Source organism: Psammomys obesus, unplaced genomic scaffold, assembly GCF_907164565.1.
Source record: "Psammomys obesus unplaced genomic scaffold, mPsaObe1.curated_primary_1811, whole genome shotgun sequence".
In the NCBI taxonomy this organism is placed as follows: Eukaryota; Metazoa; Chordata; class Mammalia; order Rodentia; family Muridae; genus Psammomys; species Psammomys obesus.
The window spans coordinates 2,268,609-2,289,299 of NW_026596240.1; the positions used below are offsets into that span (position 1 = coordinate 2,268,609).

The 20,691-nt window shown below is 42.7% G+C and overlaps 1 protein-coding gene across 1 annotated transcript in view; it reads right to left on the minus strand.

Moving 5' to 3' along the window:
* The window catches only part of Dnah6 (dynein axonemal heavy chain 6), a 200,961-nt gene that overhangs the window by 93,387 nt on the left and 86,883 nt on the right, over window positions 1-20,691 (minus strand). The window contains exons 32-39 of the mRNA XM_055596419.1: window positions 19,265-19,372; window positions 16,276-16,831; window positions 15,324-15,446; window positions 9,187-9,369; window positions 8,394-8,537; window positions 5,531-5,752; window positions 4,417-4,564; window positions 2,042-2,199 (exon numbers count right to left, since the gene is read on the minus strand). Of these exons, the coding sequence (XP_055452394.1) occupies window positions 2,042-2,199; window positions 4,417-4,564; window positions 5,531-5,752; window positions 8,394-8,537; window positions 9,187-9,369; window positions 15,324-15,446; window positions 16,276-16,831; window positions 19,265-19,372 (1,642 nt within the window). The remainder of the gene's footprint in view (window positions 1-2,041; window positions 2,200-4,416; window positions 4,565-5,530; window positions 5,753-8,393; window positions 8,538-9,186; window positions 9,370-15,323; window positions 15,447-16,275; window positions 16,832-19,264; window positions 19,373-20,691) is intronic.

The following is a 20,691-nucleotide window of genomic DNA, read 5'->3' on the forward strand; positions in this document are numbered from 1 at the left end:
TCTGTCTCCCCTAGTCATCTTTTGCCACAAATGTCTGTTTACTCTCTGGGAGACAAGGGCTGCCTCATTTGCCACTTGTCTCCTGAAACAGCACGGCAAGACGTAAATGCAGATGGAATGAACTGGATTACAGGTAAGAAGCACCAAGCCATGCTTCAAAGTCTGAATTTACCTAGAAATAATGTGTTGAAGTCCTAATTTGTGGTAAAAGTTGATTGCTTTTGAAGACAGGGAATTTGGAGAAATGGTGTCTTTAGGATGACCTCCTAATGCAATACAATTAGGACAATGCAATTAGGACACAAAGGAAGCTAAATGCTATGGCTTGAGTGTGGTTTGCCTCCTCCATGACTCATGTTGGACTTTAATCCCTATTATGAGGCACATAGAGGGAAGAAGCTTAATCCAACCGTGTTGTTTTGAGATGGTAACTTTAGGAAGTGATTAGGATTGGATAAGGTCATCTGCATAGTACTTCTACTATTGAGTTATTGGTAGTCTCATGAGAACAGGGACAGAGACAAGGAGGTACATGCATGCTCCTCTTATTTCTCCATGTGATGCCTTGCTGTTGTGTGGTATTTCTCCCCTGCTTTTTAAGAAGTTTTAAGAGAAGCTTGTTCATATCAGGATATAAACAACTTACAAGTTCTTGGAAGTCCCAGAAAGTTACTAAATTCACAAGGTCCTTTGATGCTCAAGATTATATAGATAGTAAGGACTGCTGAGGAGAGGAGACTCTCTGAATTGTTGAGCTGCCTACAAGTTGTGCAATGAACACCAGATCCAGCTTTCGTGAGTTGTCACCCATGCTCCTGGTGATGGGGTTTGGGTGAGGCATCTTTTCCCCCTTTTCTTCTTTCTTCTGACACAGGGTTTTACTCTGTGAGTTTGGCTGGCCCAGAACTCACAGAGATCCACTTGTTTCTGTCTCCCAAGTGCTGGGATTAAAGTCATGCACCACCATATCCAGCCTTGCAGCTGCCTTTGAGTCATCCACGTTGCTGTAAGTAATCCTTTATTCACACCTGGAAGTAAGCTCAATAAACCTCATTGCTTCACCAACTTGGATTTTGGTGGTATCTTTGTCTTGGTCTGCCGTTGGTTACATATCTGGGTTGAAGAGACATTTGTTCACATCTCTCCAGTATCACGTACTACTTGCATGGTCCCCAAGGTGAAACACTACATGTGGCCTCTTGCCCTTGGATCAAGACCACAATTCACAATAAACTGCTTTGTGACTTACCCATCTGGTGTACCGGTATTAGAAATAGACAACAGACTAACAACCCCATGTTGCTGCAGCCTGCTAGTTGAGACAAAGCTGCAGCCAGCTTTGGATTCAGCTTCCATTTTGTTTCTTAGGGGAAATTAAGTTCAAAATTTTAAGCTTTCCGACTCTGCTTCCTGGAAGTGGTTGTTCATAGCTGACCTTATGCTTTGTATGATTCAATAGCGTCATAACTCATACTTGGTTATCTGCACACTTGGCTACACCCTGGTTGCACTCTGTTATCTACACACTGGTAGCACTCGGTTGCCCTTGGGCTGCACTCTGGAAGACAGTCACTTACCTAGAACCAATCAGCTTCAAGATTAGCTGATAATACGTTGTCTAGTTAGCCAAAAATGTAATATCGCTTTGTACTGCCCTCACCATGTCTTCAGAATTGAGTTATTTTTCTAGAAAAACCCTGCTGTGAGACCTTGTAGATGTCACAGTTAGGCTCCTGAGTCCTTACTGTGGCCCTGATCAGTCAGCTTGGAGAGGTGTTCAAATAAACCATCCATATCTAACTGAGACTGGAGTCTGAGTGGTCTGTACGGCTAATTTTTACAACATCATGAGGAAAAGAAGAACATATGAAAATCGAGGAGAGAAGTCTTGGAGCAGATTTTGCTTACACTTGATCTTAAACTTCTCACCTTCAGAATTACGAGAAAATAGATTAAGCTACCTAGACTGTAGTATTTTGTTATATTAGCCCTGAAAAATAATACTCCATATTTGAGTGCACCAATTAATGTCAAATCTAACCTGTATTTCTTTCCAAAAGAGTTTGTTTCTGTCATAAAATCCGCCAAAATCTTGATACTGCCGTAGTAGTTCAATAGGTGGTTGGGAGCCATAATGATCCAGGCGGGGCATATTCAGGTCATCAACAAAAATCACAACTTGCTTGTTTCCTGGTGCTCCTGGGACAAGAGAAGGGATTTCAAAAGAATCACAATTTGTCCTTAGAAAATCATAAGGCCATTTTTTGTTGTTGTGGTGGTGGTGGTGGTAGTTTAAAAATGATTTGTCCTCCCAAAAATTCATGTTGAAGCTTGGTCCTTGGCGTAATGGCATTTCGGGCGGGCAGTGAGGGATCTGCCCCGCACCGCCTGCCAGCGGACACCGACCTGACCAAGGCATTCACAGTGTCATGCACCCTTAGTCTCAGAAACACGTCATGATGCTAGCTCCCCAGCGAGGCCTGGACCTTTCCCTCTGCCCTCAGCAGGTGTGCGGCCTGACTGCACTGAGCATGAGGGAGGAAGAAGGAAGGAAGCAGAGGGATACCACAGGTTTCAGATCATGAAGCCACCTCATCACCTCCACATGGTAAACGACTTTGATACCTGAAACCATCCCAATCCCATCAATGGAAAATCCCAGACGGTAGGGAGGAAGCACAGAAGGGGAATTCCCCCTCTAGCATCCAGGGTTTGAGAAAACAGCTACAGCCCTGTGGTTGGGACGAATGCTGGATGGTGATTCCAATGCAACTAAAGCTAATTCTGAATTAGCTTTCTCTGACACAGCTCTCTTCTGCCCCAGAGAAGCCATGTAGCAAGATCAGAGTGGGGAAGAGACCTCAGAGAATCATTCATAAAAATTTGGAGCTCATGAAAAAAAACAAAAACAAAAACCAGACTGGCATCTTCCACCCTTTGTCTAGCTGAGCAAGGAAAAGGGAACCAGGAGGAGGTGGTGAGGCAGTTGGTAAGCCCACTCTTGGTGCATGGATGTCAGTGCATGGCTGACAATGTGAAAAGCAGCTGAGGTTCGGCTCTGTCAGGTACCATTCAGATGGCTGCTAAGTGAAGTGTGTACGAGCTAGAGCTTGTATTGTTGGAGGGTGGGAATGAATGGAGGCCGAGACCTTGAGATCCCCTCAGGGAACTTTGCAGTAAGGAGGTGGTGGCCCAGCCAGTGAACTGCTCTTTAGGGATGCTCATGAGAGCTTGCTCCTGCTCACTTAGTACATGGACAGTAGTTTATTACATGGACAGTAATCCAGTCAGAGGAGCAGGGCCACACATGGAGACAGTCTAAATGCCAGGGAGGGCAAAACATTAGTCTATTTCATCTTCTCCTGACCTACACATCAGAACCTCTACAGGAAGAAAGAGCTACTAAGATCACCCCATGCTACCCTCCATGTCAGGACCTAGAGGTGCACATCTGATTTACAACAGAGATGAGGGCTGACTTTCAGTCAGGTGTGGGATTGATGTTTTACATTGGCTTAGACTTAAAGTATCTAAAGGTGACAGGAAAGTTATGATTAAAAAAAAAAAACCTAACTAGCTAATTAGAGAAAGAGAAAGAGATGCTAAAAGTTGGCCAAAAACACCAACTGAAGACAAACCTATACTCATGCTACTTCCAACCAAACCCAGAAACTCAGTGTGCCATCTATGAGGATGTTTGTTGGTTTTAAACAAATGAAAATCGGTTGAGGTTTGGGGGCCTTGGATGGACAGAAGGGAGCCATGAGGTGTCAGAGACTGCAGATGATCTGCTGAGGGCGGCTGTCACGATTAACCTTCACTTTGACTCCACCTGGAATGACCTAGGAGACATACTTTCAGGTGCGTCTGTGAGAGTGTTTCCACAGAGGTTTAAGGAAGAAGAAACGATTGACCCTGAATGTGGCTGGCACCAGCCGATGGACTGGGATCCCACACTGAATGAAAACGAAAGATAAAAACCAGAGAAAGCAAGTTGAACAGCGGCATTCAGCTCTCTGATTCTTGACCACAGATGCGCTGTGACCACCTTGCTTTCCCACCATGAAACCAGGAGCCTAAACAAATTCTTCTCCCTTTAAGCTGCTTTTGTCAGGTGTTTTGTCATGGTGATGGGAGTAGTTGACGCAGTGTGGGGGAATAAATGACTTGCAGTTCACATTGAGATAGCTAGAGGAGGAAAATGTCCATGAACAGAAACGTCTTACTTTGGCTCTGCATACACTTGTGTTGCGGCATGGCCCTCAGCCTGACACCCGGGACCTGTGAGAGAGACCAGTGCTTTCCTTGGCCGAGCGGGCCGCTCACCACAAGGACGGCTCAGCTTGCTCCCTGTGTATGCAGCTTACTGGCTGGACGAATGGTTGTGTACAGCTAAACTGCAATCTTGATTCTTACCTAGAATATTTTTTCTTTTTCTTTCCAGTTTTGATTCAATGATCTCTTGCGTCCTTGAAGATGAAGTTTGGGCAGAAAAATTTAGATAAACGGGGACATAGCCAGCTGATTCTTGAATTCTATTCAGTAAGCCTTTTGCAATAACAGACTTTGGATAAAAAAGAGTATGTTAATTGATTTCATATTCAGTGTGATACCTTTTAAGTAGCCTCTGTTGGCCATAATCCAGCAGAGTGAGTGAGTGAGAAGCAGCAGAGAAGAAGGCAGGCTGGATGTAGGCGAAACTGGTACTGTTTCACTGCGGCCGTTACTTTCAGTTACATCCATCAGGACCAAAGAAATACTCGAACCAGACCTAACTAAGGAAAAGTCACACCAAAATTCTTCTCTTACTATCCAGTCCAATTTGATAATGAGGCAGACCCACATTTCTTTGTTCTTTTTGAAATCTTTCAAAATTTGTATTTTTTTTAGTGTGTGTGTTTATGTGCGTAGGAGCCTGCACATGTGAGGGTATCTTGTGTCATGGTATACATGAGTGGAGGTGAGAGCACCTTTCACCTGTGGATCCTGGAGAGGGGACACAGGTAGCCAAGCTGCACAGCAAGCCTCTTGACTTGCTGAACCATCTTGCTGGCACACATTTCTTACAAATAACATGGAAGGTAAACAGTGAATCTGGGTTTGTGTGGACACCTCTATTTTCCTCTTCGTTTCTTCCCAGAATTAAAATAACACTGAAAGTGTGGTTGTGTCTGTTAAACTTAAATAAGAAACAGGACAGAATGATTGTCATCAGCAGTCCTTCGGGAACTCAATTGCCCTGGGCAGTTTCCACCCAGATGACATGGAGCAACTGCAGAAATAAATACATGGCCCTGAACTCACAGCCTGGTCTGTAACACCAACCTGAGGATATGTTCAGAAACTGATAAACTCTGGGGGAAATCCCAGGGTCAGTATGGATTCTGCAGACTTAAATTCTTCCTGAAAAAGTGGTACAGTAAATAAAAAAGATTTTCTGTGGGAACCCTGTGTTATTTCTGATGCTGAGGATCCTAGCTCCACAGTGCCTCAGTCTGACAGCACTGCCTGTCTGATGAGGCTTTCCTACCTTGCCGACTCCAGTCGTGCCGGTGAACAGCACCGAGTGCCTGACCGCCAGTAGCTTTTCCATGAGATAGCCGTAGCGCACCGTGTCTGTTGTAGGGACAAGCATCTCAAAGAACGGCACCTCCTTGCTGTACCTGAAGGTGGGTATGATCCGCTCCCAGGGGTCCAGACGCTTGGTATCAAAATCGACATGAATGCTCCACAGATCTCCAGAATTGGGGAGCTGAAGTATAAAACCAACTGTCAATGGACAGCACCGACTCTCAGAAATAGCTACATTCATGCGAAGCAAACGTAGCAGAGAACATGAATAGAGCTGAATTTCATTTTTCTCTTTAAGAATTTCTTCAAATACCAGAGGCTAATTGTTTACTTTATAAATTTAACTGCAGTGGGATATATTCACTTGCTTGTGTGTGTGTGTTGCTATATGGGCATCGTATGGGTGAGTGTAGAGATGGGTGCCCTACCCTACCATTTTCTGCCTCGTTCATTCGAGACGGGGGTCTTGCTGAACCTGGAACTAGGTTGGTGGCTGGCAAGCCCCAGAGCTCTTCCTGTTTTCAGCTTACAGAGTGTGGGGATGAGATTTATTTACTTTACATATTTATTTTATTCATTTTTATTTATGTGTGTCTAACTTTCTGTATGTGCGCTAGCCCAACCCCCTTGGAGCCTGGCACATTAAAATCTGATAGTCCCTGGTAGTGTGGGCATCATGCTGAGAGTGCTCCCCATGTTGCTGGCTGAGAAACTCCAAGGAGAGATGACCCCTGCTGACTACTGCTCAGCGGGGAAGGAAGACAGGGCAGTCCAGCTGGCTGGAATCCCACACAGGCACTATACCCCTTACTCTGTATTCATTTAAGATAAGAGAAAGCACCTGCTTTCTCAGCTTCAATCGGCAATCCAGGGCATGGTAGCTTCCACCCACATGGTGGCTCACAGTGATGATCTCTAACTCTGGTTCCAGGGTATCCAGCTCCCTCCTTTGGCTTCTATGGGCACTATATACATGTGGTAGGGCATACATGCATCCAGGCAAAACACCGAGACACATAAAATACAGGAAAACTCCACAAACACACCTACAGAGCCAACTAACCAGGGCCCAGGGGGGCTTATGGAGACTGAAGCACCAACCAAGAACCATGCATCAACTGGACCGAGGTCTCCTGCACAGATATAGCCGATGGGCAGCTCTGGCTTTATGTGGGTTCCCTAGTAAGGGAAATGGGGGCTGTCTCTGACATGGACTCTGTTGCCTGCTTTTCAGGGCTGCCTTGCCAGGCCATAGGAGGATAAGTCCTGATGTGACTTGATGTGCTGGGGAGGGATGGGGGGGCTCTCCTTTTCTGAGGAGTAGGGGAGGAGGGATAAGGGAAAGAGGGAGGGAGAGTGGGATTAAGAGGAGAGAAGGGGGCTACAATTGGGATGTAAAGTGAATAAATAATAAATAAATGCATCTTTAAAATAAAATATAATGTGGTAAGGGAAAAAAATTCTTCCAACCCAACAGATCTGTACCTTGTATCTCAGAAACATGCAAAATATGAAATTGCCAATACAAATCCTGCAGAAGGCAAAGATTATGGTGTAACTTAAATGTTATGAAAATAATTCTTCATTTGCTATAGGTGGCACACACCTTTAACCCCATCATCCAGGAGGATGATAAAGATGAATATCTGAGTGTTAGGTCAGCCTGGTCTATACAGTGAGTTCCAGGCTAGGGCTACATAGTGAGAGCCTACGAAAAGAAAGAAATGAAGAAAGAATTCCACACCCACAACCTACATGTAGAGAGTTCAAAGACTTCAAGAAGGATTTGAACAGGATGAGTGAAGCAAGGAAATTAGTTCAGGTCCTAGATTAAAATATGGGTGAGAACACTAACAAAGTGGATACGAAAGGACAACATGGGTGAAAAACCTTACTAAGGAAACTGAGTCTGGAGAAGAATGACCGAAATGTCAGAAATGAAAGAGTCAATCAATAAGCACACACAGAGAAGAGGTTTGCAAGCATTCTGTCTCTGCTGACTGGGCTGCATTGTGTTGGAGGCTGTAAGTACTCTAGGGATGAGACAGAGGATACGGGAGGCTGTGCGTACGATATTTGCCAACACTGCCCCATTTGATAGAAGGGACTTGAGCATCTGCAGACTTTGAACTCTTTGGGGGAGGGCGTACTGGAATCAGTTTCCTCAAGGACAACTATATGTACATGTCAAATTTCATACAAATATATCCATTCATTACCATTTTGAAAACCCACAAGTACTGGTGTTTCTAGTTTCACCCAATAACACAAGGCACATTTGAATCTTTCTTCCATATTTTCAAATCCCTCTGTGATGGGGAGGAGTCTACTCACCAGAGCATATTTGCTCTGTGCTGGGATGCATACGCAGTAGCCCCAGAATCAATGCTGATCAACCGTGAAAATACACCTGATAATCGGGACTCAGCATTCAGCTACGGCACTGGGCTTTACTGACCAGTTGCCTTATCAACAGCAACAGCCTTGGAAAGCACACTGAAAGATTTCTTGTTTGTTTGTCTTTTATTTTTAATGGAGTAATGCTGTCAGTGGCTGAAAGATGAGACCAGCTTTTTCAAATCCTCACAATGAATAGGATTAAAGCTCTTAAAGTTGTTTTTTTCTGTTCATGTATTTCTAGTTAAAATTACATTTTATTCTAGAATTCAAATCTCTAAGCTTACAACTACATTTTTTTTTCTGGAGTGTTTGTTTGATCACATGACTATTATTCTTCTATTTACAAAACAGAGAGGTCTTAAAGATTTATTCTTAAAATTTAAAAATTTAAAGTGATGATGACAGCTCCACTTGGTCCTTACCCTGGCATCAGGATTGTCATCAAATTGTGATCTAATAAATGTATCAAAAGAATCCCAGTAATTTTCAGTTAAGTTTCCACCCAAAGACCACAAGTAACAGAACACAAAAGTCTGGCACAGCACAGTGTTCAGCTTCATTTGTTCCTGAAAAGATAAAGAGAAACAGCATAAATATCTTACTTGCTGATGGAAGACACTGTAACCTGTGAGGCCTGAGACTTCTCTCTTATTTAGACTCTGTGTTTAACAGGGTGTGGTGAATGTTTTATTTGGTGATCCACAGGATGCTTCTTCTTTATTTACAGGATAGAAAACCATGAAAACATGAAAGACAGGCACAAGTGGGGAACACTGCTCCTCATGTTCTACCTCTGTGAGTATCATAGAGCAGACTGAGCATACATCCTGGAATATGTCATAGACCACAGGGTATTGGAGGCTGAGGACCAGACTAAACCACAGGCACCCATGCTCCTCTAACTGTGAGTCTAATTGCAGCCATTAGCCTCGAGAACATTAAATTAAAAATCAAGTGGTCAAATTTCAGAAAATCTAGAGTTTTTATTGGCAAAGACTCTCATAGAACCGTAGCATTTTTATAGCTTTAGAAAAAGAAGGCTTCATGCAAGACAGATGAGATGGCTCAGTGGGTAAACGTACTTAAGCATGACAACCTGAGCTTAATCCCGGAACTCTTAGTGGGAAGAGGACCAATTCCCAAAAGTTGCCCTGTAATCTTCACACATGAGCATCACACACACACACAATTTAAAATCAAAACGGAACTTCATACCAATGACAAGATACCTCCTTCTTTGACAAGTAGCAAAGACTCCAGTAGGCAACAAAGCGTGGTCACTTTGCTGATGTCCACCTGGGGGATAGCTTGGCTGCACTTTTTGTTTACAAACTGCAACCCTTCTTCAACATGACGATTGAAAAGGTTCAATAAATACTCTTCGGTTTCCTCATTCAGCTGAAAATGAAACAGATAAATGTTTCACTACATTCTTACTGAAGGTAAAGCATATATATATATATATATATATATATATATATTTACATTTAGAGAGAGGGTGCTTAAAATCCACACATCTAGCATATTAGGTAGCCTTTAGATCAAAGGATTTTGGCATCACAGCATCACACAACATAAAACAAAGTCCACGGAAACCCATGGCTCATCAGAGATTCACAGAGGACATACCAGGCAATGAAGACTGCACTGTACTTCTTGGTTTTGTGATGAGTTCAGAGGTTTCACTTTATAATTAGTTCTTAAAGGGCCAGTGCATACATTACACACTGGTGCTTGCTGACAGTCTTTCACAGCTAAGAGCAATGAAGAAGAGTAAGCGGAGATGGCAAGACCTCAGGAAGGTGGAAGGGATAATTTCCTAAGACTTAAAAGTGAGTTTGGCCCTTATTATTTAATATTGTGTTAGAAGCTTAAGCTAATATGGCAGGACAATAAAACCAAAGATTTACAGATTAAAAAGGAGGAAGTAGAGGTTGGAGATATGGCTTGGGGGATAAGGACACATATTACACTTGTGGAAGACTACAGTTTGGTTCTAGTGTTTTAGTAGGCTCACAACTGCTTATAACTGCAGCTCCACAGCATCTGATGCCCCTTTCTGGCCTCCATCCCACACAGTCACTCACACTAACACACGCACTCATAACACACTCACACATACACACTCAAAACTGAAAAACACCCATAACATTTAAACCTAAAATATAAAAATTTTTAAAGAGAAAAGAAAATGTAAATGTAAAACTGTCTTTATTCAAAGATGGCAGTGTTATCAAACCAACACAATTCTTTACAGACCTTCAAAGAAAAATTCCCAACTTTGAATCTCCAAAACAATCCTTTACAATAACAGATCGTCTGGAGGTATCTCCATCCCTGATCTCAAGCTGTACTACAGAGCAATAGAAATAAAAACTGCAGGGTATTGGCAAAGAAACAGAAAGGAGGATCAATGGAACAGAATAGAAGAGCCAGAAATAGACCCACACACCTACGGATATTTGATTTTTGACAAAGAAGCCAAACCATTCAACAGAAAAAAGACAGCATCTTCAACAAATGATGCTGGTCCAACTGGATGTCTACATGCAGAAAAAAATGAAAATAGATACATATTTATCACCCTGAACAAAACTAAAGTCCAAGTGGATCAAAGACCTCAACATAAAACCAGACACACTAAATCGGTTAGAAGAAAAAGTGGGGAAGAGCCTAGAACTCATTGGCACAGGAGACAACTTTCTGAACAGAACACCAACAGCACAGGCTCTAAGAGCAACAATCAATAAATGGGACCTTATGAAACTGAAAAGCTTCTGTAAAGAAAAAGACACTGTCATCAGAACAATATCAACAGCCTACAGACTGGGAAAGGATCTTCACCAACCCTATATCTGACAGAGGGCTGATATCCAGAATATATAAAGAACTAAAGAAGTTAAAAAGCAACAAATCAAGCAATCTAATTAAAAAATGGGGTATGGAGCTAAACAGAGAATTCTCTGTAAAGGAATATAGAATGGCAGAGAAACACTTAAAGAAATGCTCAACCTCATTAGCCATCAGGGAGATGCAAAGCAAAACGACCCTGAGATCTCACCTTACACCCATCAGAATGGCTAAGATCAAAACCTCAAGTGACAACACATGCTGGAGAGGATGTGGAGAAAGGGGAACCCTCCTCCATTGCTGGTGGGAATGTAAACTTGTACAACCACTCTGGAAATCAATCTGTCGCTTTCTCAGACAACTAGGAATAGCGCTTCCTCAAGATCCAGCTATACCACTCCTAGGCATATATCTAAAAGATGCTCAAGTACACAACAAGGACACTTGCTCAACCATGTTTGTAGCAGCTTTATTCGTAATAGCCAGACCCTGGAAACAACCCAGATGTCCATCAACAGAGGAATGGATACAGAAATTGTGGTACATTTACATGATGGAATACTACTCAGTAATTAAAAACAAGGAAATCATGAAATTTGCAGGTAAATGGTGTGATCTAGAAGAGATCATCCTGAGTGAGGTATCCCAGAAGCAGAAAGACACACGTGGTACATACTCACTTATAAGTGGGTACTAGACTTATAAGATAGGATAAACATACTAAAATCTCCACATTTAAAGAAGATAAACAAGAAAGAGGACCTGGGGTAAGATGATCAATCCTCACTTAGAAAGACAAATGGGATGGGCGTTGGAAGTAGGAGAAAACAAGTAACAGGACAGGAGCCTTCCACAGAGGGCCTCTGAAAGACTGTATCTAGTAGTGTGTGTCAAAGCAGATGCTGAGACTTATAACCAAACCTTGGGTAGAGTGCAGGGAATCATATGAAAAAAAGGGGAAGTTAGTATGACCTGGAGAGGACAGAAGTGACACAAGGACCAAATATATCTGTGCACAGGGGTCTTTTCTGAGACTGTTTCTCTAACCAAGGAACATGCATGGATATAACCTAGAACCCTTGCTTGGATGTAGCCCATGGCAGCTCAGTATCCAAGTGAGTTTCCATAGTAAGGGGAACAGGGACTGTTTCTGACATGAACTCAATGGCTGGCTCTTTGATCTCCCCCGACCCCAGGGAAGGAGCCGCCTTGCTAGGCCACAGAGGAGGACATTGCAGCCAGTCCTGAAGATACCTGATAAGCTAGGGTCAGATGGAAGGGAAGGAGAACTTCCTATCAGTGAATTTAGAGAGGGGGAGGGAGGACATAAGGGAGGGAATGAGGGAGGGGGCTACAGCTGGGATACAAAGTAAATAAACTGTAATTAATATAAAAAATAAAAATTTAATTAAAAAAACAAAGATGGCAGTATTATGTACATATAAAATCTCCCCAAACTAGCAAAATAAGACTAAAATTAAGAATCAAATAAATAGAAAAATATTAGGTCACTGTAGGTCACTGGCTAATCCATGATATAAGGAAGACAATTACTTCCTTATATACTAGCGTGAACAACTGGAATTTACGTTTAAAATACAACATTATTGCATTATATTAGCAACAAGAATCAATTACTATAAATCAACCAAAACATATGCTAGATCCCTAGAAGAAAATTCATGATATTCTGACAAAGAAAACCAAAGGCTTAAATAGTGAGCTATACCATGTTCATAGATAAAAGGAGTAAATAAGTTCCAGAGGTCAGCTCCACTAAATTTCATCTATAAATTAACTCTATAAAATCTCAAAGTTCCAGAAAGTTATTTTGCATATAATATCAAACTAAGGTTTGTATGAAAAGACAAAAACCCAAGAACAGGCAACAAAATACTGGGGTGTTGGTTCCATCTGTGGTGGCTTGACTGTCCACAGTAGACTCATGTTTAAACACTTGTTTCCCAGTTAGACGATCTGATTAGGAGACATAGCCTTGTTGGAGAAAGTGTGTCTCTGGGGATGGGCTTTGAGGCTTCAGAAGCCCACCCCATTCCCATTGTCTCTCTTCCTCTGTGCCTCATGCTTGTGGCTTGGGATATAAGCTCTCAACTACTTCTCAGTGCCATGTCTGTCTGCCAAACGGCATGCTCCGTACCATGATGGTCATGGGCTCACACTCTGACACTGTGAGAAATTCCCAGTAAATGGCCTCTTCTATACGTTGCCTTGGTTGTGGTGTTTCTTCACAGTAATAGAAAACTAACTAAGACCCCAAGATTTGGGGCAAAATAAAGATAATTTGAATATATATTCAAAATATACATAGGCAATGTGTGTATATATTTACACACACACACACACACACACACACACATATATATATATACAAATGTATGTATAAAATATATACATATACACACACACATACACATTTGGTAGGCTGAGGCAGGAGAATTGTGAGTTAAAGGAAATAGAGGCTACATCATAAGATCCTGTCTCCAAACAATGTCCAAATGTAGCACAGACTAAAGAGTTCAGAATAGACCTGTGCAAATATAACGAACATTTCCTGAACAACAACAACAACAAAAAAAACAAAAACAAATGGTAAAGCTAGACTTGGTAGTTCACACCTATAATCCCAGCCCTTGGGAGGTAGAAAGGTCAGGTGTTCAAGGCCATTCTCAGCTACATAATAAGTTTAGGAGTAGCCTGTGCTACATGAGACCCTGTCTGAAAGAAACAAAACAATAATAATAATAATGCAAAGGTATCCCAGCACATGAGATGTTTTCCTTAGAAAGAACTTTTACACTTATAGTTCTCAATAAGATGATTTCACCTATTACCAGGTGATGGTGACATTGGGACACATGCATCTATTGTATCTTTCTACTTAACAATCTCCATCCTCTTGCTCTTTATTGTCAGTCCCTATACTACCTTTGGAATTTTAAAACATTTTGTTACAAAATGAGAAAATAAAGCAAAATGAAAAGCATCATGAAACCAAATGAAGAGAGATACTGACCTTAAACCCTTTATAAAGATGAACTCAATATATATATATATCACATTAAACTTATAGAAGATGGGGATGGGGGAAGAGGGAGGAAGGGTAGGGCTGGGAGAAGATGAGGGGGGCTATGATCAGGATGTAAAATGAATAAATTAATTTAAAAAGTAAGAGAAGATAATATAAGAGAGACTGAGATGACTTTGGGCTTGAAAATGGGTTTTTAGACGTAACGTAATACCATGATATGTGAAAAACAATCTGATTTTAGACCTCATAAAAGCGTCGGGGGCTGGGAGAAGGTTCAGGGTTGGGAGCACTAACTGCTCTTGGAGAGGAGCCAGGCTCCATTCCCAGAACCTACCCAGTGGCTCACAGCCACCCATACGCTCTAGTTACAGGGAATCTGACAGCCTTTTGTGACCTCTGTGGACACAAGACATGCATGTGGTACACAGACATGCATGCAGGCAAAACACACACATAAAATAAGCAAATCTTAAAAATAAAAATCTGCTCTGTAAAAGACACTTGTTAGGGGGACGAAAACGGAAAGATTATATTGTCTGAAGACATACCAGAGTACTGTTAAGGTAATAAAAGGCCATAGCTTGGGAGAAAACATTTCCAAAAGACATAATTTGATAAAAGATTTGTATTAAGATGTACAAAGATCCCCCCACGTCAAAAGGGCTGTACATAGTCCAGTCTAAGAACATCATATGAACTGAAGCTGTGCTATTCTTGATAGCAACAATAAGCGCAGCTAACCCCAGTTAAGAAGTGGGTGAAACTGGTCCCTAATACAGACCTCAGCAAAGACGACACAGAGGTGCAAACACGACGCCAAAGCACGCTCTAGTGTCTGCAGACTGAGACAAGAGTCTGTCGTACCCTTGCACCAAGACAAACAAACAAACAAAACAGACAAATGATGGTAAATATTTAAGCAGCAGGAACTCTCTTTCACTGCTGGTGCGAATACAAGATGGCACAGCCACTGTGGGAGACAATCTGGAGACTTCTTACAAAGCCAAGTATACAAATCTAATCAAAAATTCAAGGGAAAACCTGTATGCTAGTGCCTATAACCGTTTTATTGATAATTTCTCAAAGTCTAGGCATCCAAATTGTCTTTTAGGAGATGAATGAATAAATGAACTGTGGTATGTCCACACAATGAAATATTATTACTTAATGTTAGAAAGAAATGGGAAGAGGGCTGGAGAGATGGCTCAGTGGTTAAGAGCATTGGCTGCTCTTCAAGAGGACCCAGGTTTAATTCCTGGCACCCATGTGGCAGCTCACAACTATCTGTAACTCCAGTTCCATGGGGTCCGACACATACACACACACACATACACACACACACACACACACACACACACACACACAGCTAGAGTGACTCACCTTTGTGCAAGGGAACACAAGCCCGACAGACACAGACACAGGAAGGCATGGGGGGATGTCCGGCTCCACTTACTTTTTCAGAGATTCTGTTCATCCAGGTTTTCACATAAGGCATCCACTTGAGTTCTTCGGGATCTACAAACACCATTCCACATCGGCTGACAGTGGCGGGGGATGCCACCCTGAGATCTTGTACCTAAAGTTGAACAGGAAACAGCTAATAGGCGACTTGCATATCTTTTCAACTTGAATACTAAGCACCCTCTTAAAGTTTAAGCCAGCATGGGAGGGGATTATGTGGAAAAGAGTGGGAGAGAGCACGCAGTTTGGAAAGGAACAGGAATGTTAGGTGATGGTTTAAGGTAGAGCACATTCTCTGTCTCTGTCTCTGTCTGTCTCTACAGAGTGTATCTGCATAGTCTGGTCTGAAACTTACAGAGATCCACCTGCCTCTGCCTTCCAATAGCTGGGATTACAGGTGTGCTCCGCCACTCCCGGTTTGTCATCTGATTCTTAAGGGTACACAAGAGGCATTGTCTTTCCCCCTCGCTTTTATTCTATTTACTTTTTGTCATTCTTTTACCTAAAATCTAGCCACATACAACACATACAGCAGATATTATACATAGTTCACGGATGGTGAGACTATGGGTGGTATTTTCTCTGTGTTTTTGAGTTGTATTTGAACCTCACCCTTCTTACAATCCCTCATGAAGAGAAGGTTGTGTCCATTCCTGGCACAGTGGACATTCTCTTTTACCTAGAAATTAAAATGATGTAAGCCACATACATATCTGCTTTCAAAAGGAAGCAAGGGATGCTAGAATCAATTCTACTTCTATTTTATAGAGAAATGGGAACATCTCAAAGGTGTTGTCAATCTGTTACAAGGGACAATTTAATGAGTGCTCAGCAAGTAAATAAAAGCTACAGATAAACGGTGAAAACAATATATGGCTGAGAGGTCTTTACGGTGGCGTGTGACTCTGACGAATATTTTACTTCCCAGTGAACCACACGTTTACCTCAAAAAGCATGTGGATCTGAGGTGTGAGTTTAATCCTTTCGCTGTTGGCCAGGCAGAGCATCTTGTTGTCGTCCAACACTGTATTCATGTTTTCAATCCAAAGGGCGTCCACGGGCCCATCACTGATGATCCACTTGTGATCTTCTGAAGTGTCGTTCACAGCGGCTCGGACACTTAGTGCCATCAAACCATCCTTCCATTCCAAGGTCACGTTATTCACTTCTCCATATAACTCTCCCATTGTGATTGATTTTGGATTAAGAACGTAGGTTTTTACTGGCTGATAAAAGGGATTGCCTGTTTTGAGTTTTTCCAGATTTCCTAAAGTTTCTGCTAATACTTGGTAAACGGTGGTCTTGCCACCTCCTGTGGGCCCGACTAACATAACGCCGTGCCTCACCAGCATAGTTTCATACAACTGTATCACCTTTTTGACCATACATAACTCAGGCTGAAGGTTTTGTCTCGTCATGACGTCCACAATTGTCGATTGCAAAATACCATAGTCGTGTTCCGGGATTTGGACTCCAGGAAAAAGATCAGATATGATCCCACTGACAAAACAGAAATGACATCAATTAGGAGCCCCAGCCATTCCTGTTTTCCCACACATGTCATCAGCAACAGAGTAGTCTTCTGACTGTTACAGCACAAGCCTGTCCTGGGCTGTGCCAGGAGCCAACCTTTTTGCTGAACTCTTGTGTGTTCTCATATCCTATGCAGCAGATCAATGTTTTTACTGCAAAACAGGACTTCCTTCAGGATGAATAACAGGACTTATTTCTATATCACCCACAGTGCATGGAGTACAATACCCAACACTTAACTAATGGACTTACCAATAGATTTAAAAATTTTCATTTCAGTGTTTTCCTAATGCATTATATATGCTTATGACTATATGTGGATATTGAGAAAAATATGATGGAGACCAAAATAGAAAATCAGTAGAAGTTTTGGGAGCCAGGTTTAGGGTAACCCTATTTAAATTTTTTTTCTATAAGGGTGTATGTGTACACACACACACACACACACACACACACACACACACATTTAGGAAGCCTCTAGAGTAGTAGGCTTACATAGGCTAATTCCAAAGTCTTTAGAGTTAGCCATCCCTCCACATGCCTCCTCTACCCCGCTCTCACTCCTACCCCCGCTTATCCTTCCGGATCCACTGTGCTGCTTAACCACTTAGACCACGGTGCCCTTTCTCCCCTCCCTGGTCTACAAAGCAGAGTCCAGGACAGCCAAGGCTACACAGAGAAATCCTATCCCAAAGGAAAATATATATATAAAACCAAATATACAAAAGTGAACTTCAGTGGGATAGAAGGCTTCATACATACACTTAGCAAACAAATGGCAGTCCATATCTGTAATCTTAGAGCTCAGGAAGCTGTGGCAGGAGGATCACAAGTTCAAGGTCAGCCTGGGCTACAAGTGAGATCCTGCTTCAATCCTCTCCTCCTCAAAAAAAGAAGGAATGAGAGACTTAAACAGATAGCCCTCCTGTTTTGAGTTCGAGGTTTTGAGTTCCTCTTTTAAATGTAAGTAAAAGAGCATCATGGGAAAACAACCTAAGAATAACAAAATGCTAACAGACCCGGGAAATGACACTCGAGGAAGCAGGTAACTGAAGACCCACATATGAAAGTAGTCTTGGTCTTTGGCCACTCTTTACATTTGAGGGGAAATCAGCATTTTCACAAAACCATTTATATAACTATAAAAGCACAAAACCGTTTTGGAGTCAACAGGATGGAATCTACTTAAATTAAATGTCTGCAGGACTGGGGAGATGGCTCAGCAAGTAAAGCGCCTGTTGGATCTCTGGGAGCAATGTGAAAAGCTATGTCGTGATGCACAACTGTAACCCAGTACCAGGAAGGAGTAAACGGGCAGAGACAGACAGATCCCTGGAGTGCGTTGGCCAGCAAGCCCAGCCAAACCAATGAGCTTCAGGTTCACTGAGAGAACCTGCCTCAAATAACAAGGTCGAGAACAACTGAGGAAGACATTGCACGTGCATGCGCGCGCGCACACACACACACACACACACACACACACACACACACACACACACACACACACACAGTCCGTGACACAGAAAACCTGCTTCGAGGGATCAATCTCTCTAACAGAAACATGATAACTTTGTGAAGGTATATGCATGGAAAGTAATATTCAAATATCAACACCAAGACAATGAAAAGTGGCTCAGCTAACGTTCACACAGTTACAACCCAGTCTGGAAACTTTGGCTGCTTAGCTCAAGTGGGGCTGCATTATAATGGTGCAGAAGGGATGGGTGGGGAGGAAAGATGGGCGATGTGCTCCCATCTTCTCCCTTAGACACTCAAGGTCCCAAACCTACAAACTAGGAAATGGAACAAGCATGCTGCCAAGTGTGGCGGGGATAGCAAAATTAACAGAAGAGCTGACAATGGTGGCTTATGGGGACTGGGAATTGATGAAAGGCTGTAGATTTCTATAAGGCTAATTTATACAATATTTTGTTTTTTTTAAAGTCTGTATACATACAACTTAGAGAAACAAAATTAAACAAATTTTAAAAAGAACTGGTAAAGCAGTCATGTTTATGTTACCTTTCAAGCCTGACTTGTTTTTCAGACTAGAAAATTCTGGTAGGTCAGGAATTTGTAACCAAATGTCAATTTATAAAATGACACAATTAGGTGATCAATATTTTGAAGAAACAAAAGGTGATTAGAATAGCGTTGTGAGTTTAGGTCATACTTTTGCTCTTTTGAGATAAGTCCCATGTATTTGAGGCTGGCCTTCAACCCCTGATCTTTCTGCCCCTCCCAAGCGGTGAGCTTGTAGGTGAGTCTGTCCCTCTTGGCTGTCTTAAAGGGATGCACATATCTCCGGAAGAGCTGAGAAATGCATAGGTTTTAAAGACAGAAAGCCCTGAGCAGTATCCTTTTCCTCTCTGTGTGGTGCCGTGAGCTCTGGAAACTTGCCTGAACAGGAGGGCGTCATCTGTTAAGAACTTCGGTAAGTTGGAGTCTCGCAACGCTCTAATCAGGACCACGTCTTCGCTTAGGTCTGGGTTCTCTCTTTTCAGAGATCTAAATTCAAGAGAGTCGTTACGATGACAATGAAAGCATGGAGGACAATGGAATGTTCTAGGCCTGTGGGTCAGGGGCTCCGCTGAGATTCCTGTGTGTGCTGACCACCTATCACAGCACATCGACAAGTTCTTCGTTGGCTCCCCTCCTGGATCAACCTAGACTCTGTCTAATATGAATTTAGGATCCTGTGAGTGTATCAGAATGGCTCACGTCGCTGTCATTTTCTGTCCTCTCTGTCCAGGATGCCCTGCCTTTCTCTTTTGCCTGCTCTTTTAAAAACTACTGATTTTATTTTTATTTATGCATGTATGTATGTGCCAAAGTAGGCCAAAAGAGGGCTGTCAAATCTTCTGGATCTGGAGTAAGGCCGTAGTGAGCTGTCCAGTGGGTGCTGGGCCCAGTGTGGGTGCTGAGAATCAAACTCTAGAAGAGCAGAAAGTGCTTTTAACTGCTGTGCCATCTCTCCAGTCGCTTGTCTGCACTTCTCCCTTCAGAAGCAGCCTAGTTACCCTCTTCTCTAGAAAGCTGCTAAAGGCTAGTCTGTCTTCCTCAGGCACAGCCCTGTTGTTGCCCTCAGCACATCAGTTAGAGAGATGACTGCACACTTGCCCGCCTCACCCATAGAGATGCTGTTGTGCTCTCTGAATGCAAATGGGTCTGAACGTGCTGGATCCCTGGTTCTTACACAGCAATGCTGTAACGAAGGGCTGCACCGGATCTGGTGGCTAAAGAAAGGGACAGGGAGTGGGGATAGCAGTGAGATTTGTGCCAAGGGGCCTGCATGCACCGAACTGGGTTCAATGAGTCCAATCTGAGAGGCAGAGCTGGAGAGACCGGATTATCCCATTTCAGGCTCTGGGCAAGTTAGAGACTACGGATGTGCTGCTCCTAGTAGTCATAAAGTAGTCATTAGACCGGAAATGAGAGTCTCCTTTGTCAGTGAGTAGGAAAGACCTTAGTTTTGAACTTGAACCTTTGCGGAGAAGTCAGAGACATAATCATGGACTGAGAATAAACAACCAACTTCCGCTTAACCCTTGGGGTTGTTTCAGGCAACACGGGACTCACCTTCCAGCCTGTGCATACCAGACCGAGAGCCTCCGAGTCAGCCTGACGGTTACCAAGGCTTTGTAAAAATAGATTTCATTTTATCTTTAACTGTATGCAGATGGTGTACATGGGGGTATGTGAGAGTGAGCGCAGTGCCCATGGAGGCCAGAAACGGGTACGGGATCCCCTAGAACTGGGATGACTGTGAGTGTGAGCTATATGACCTGGCTGTTGAGAGCCAAACGCAGGTCCCTTTGGAACAGCAA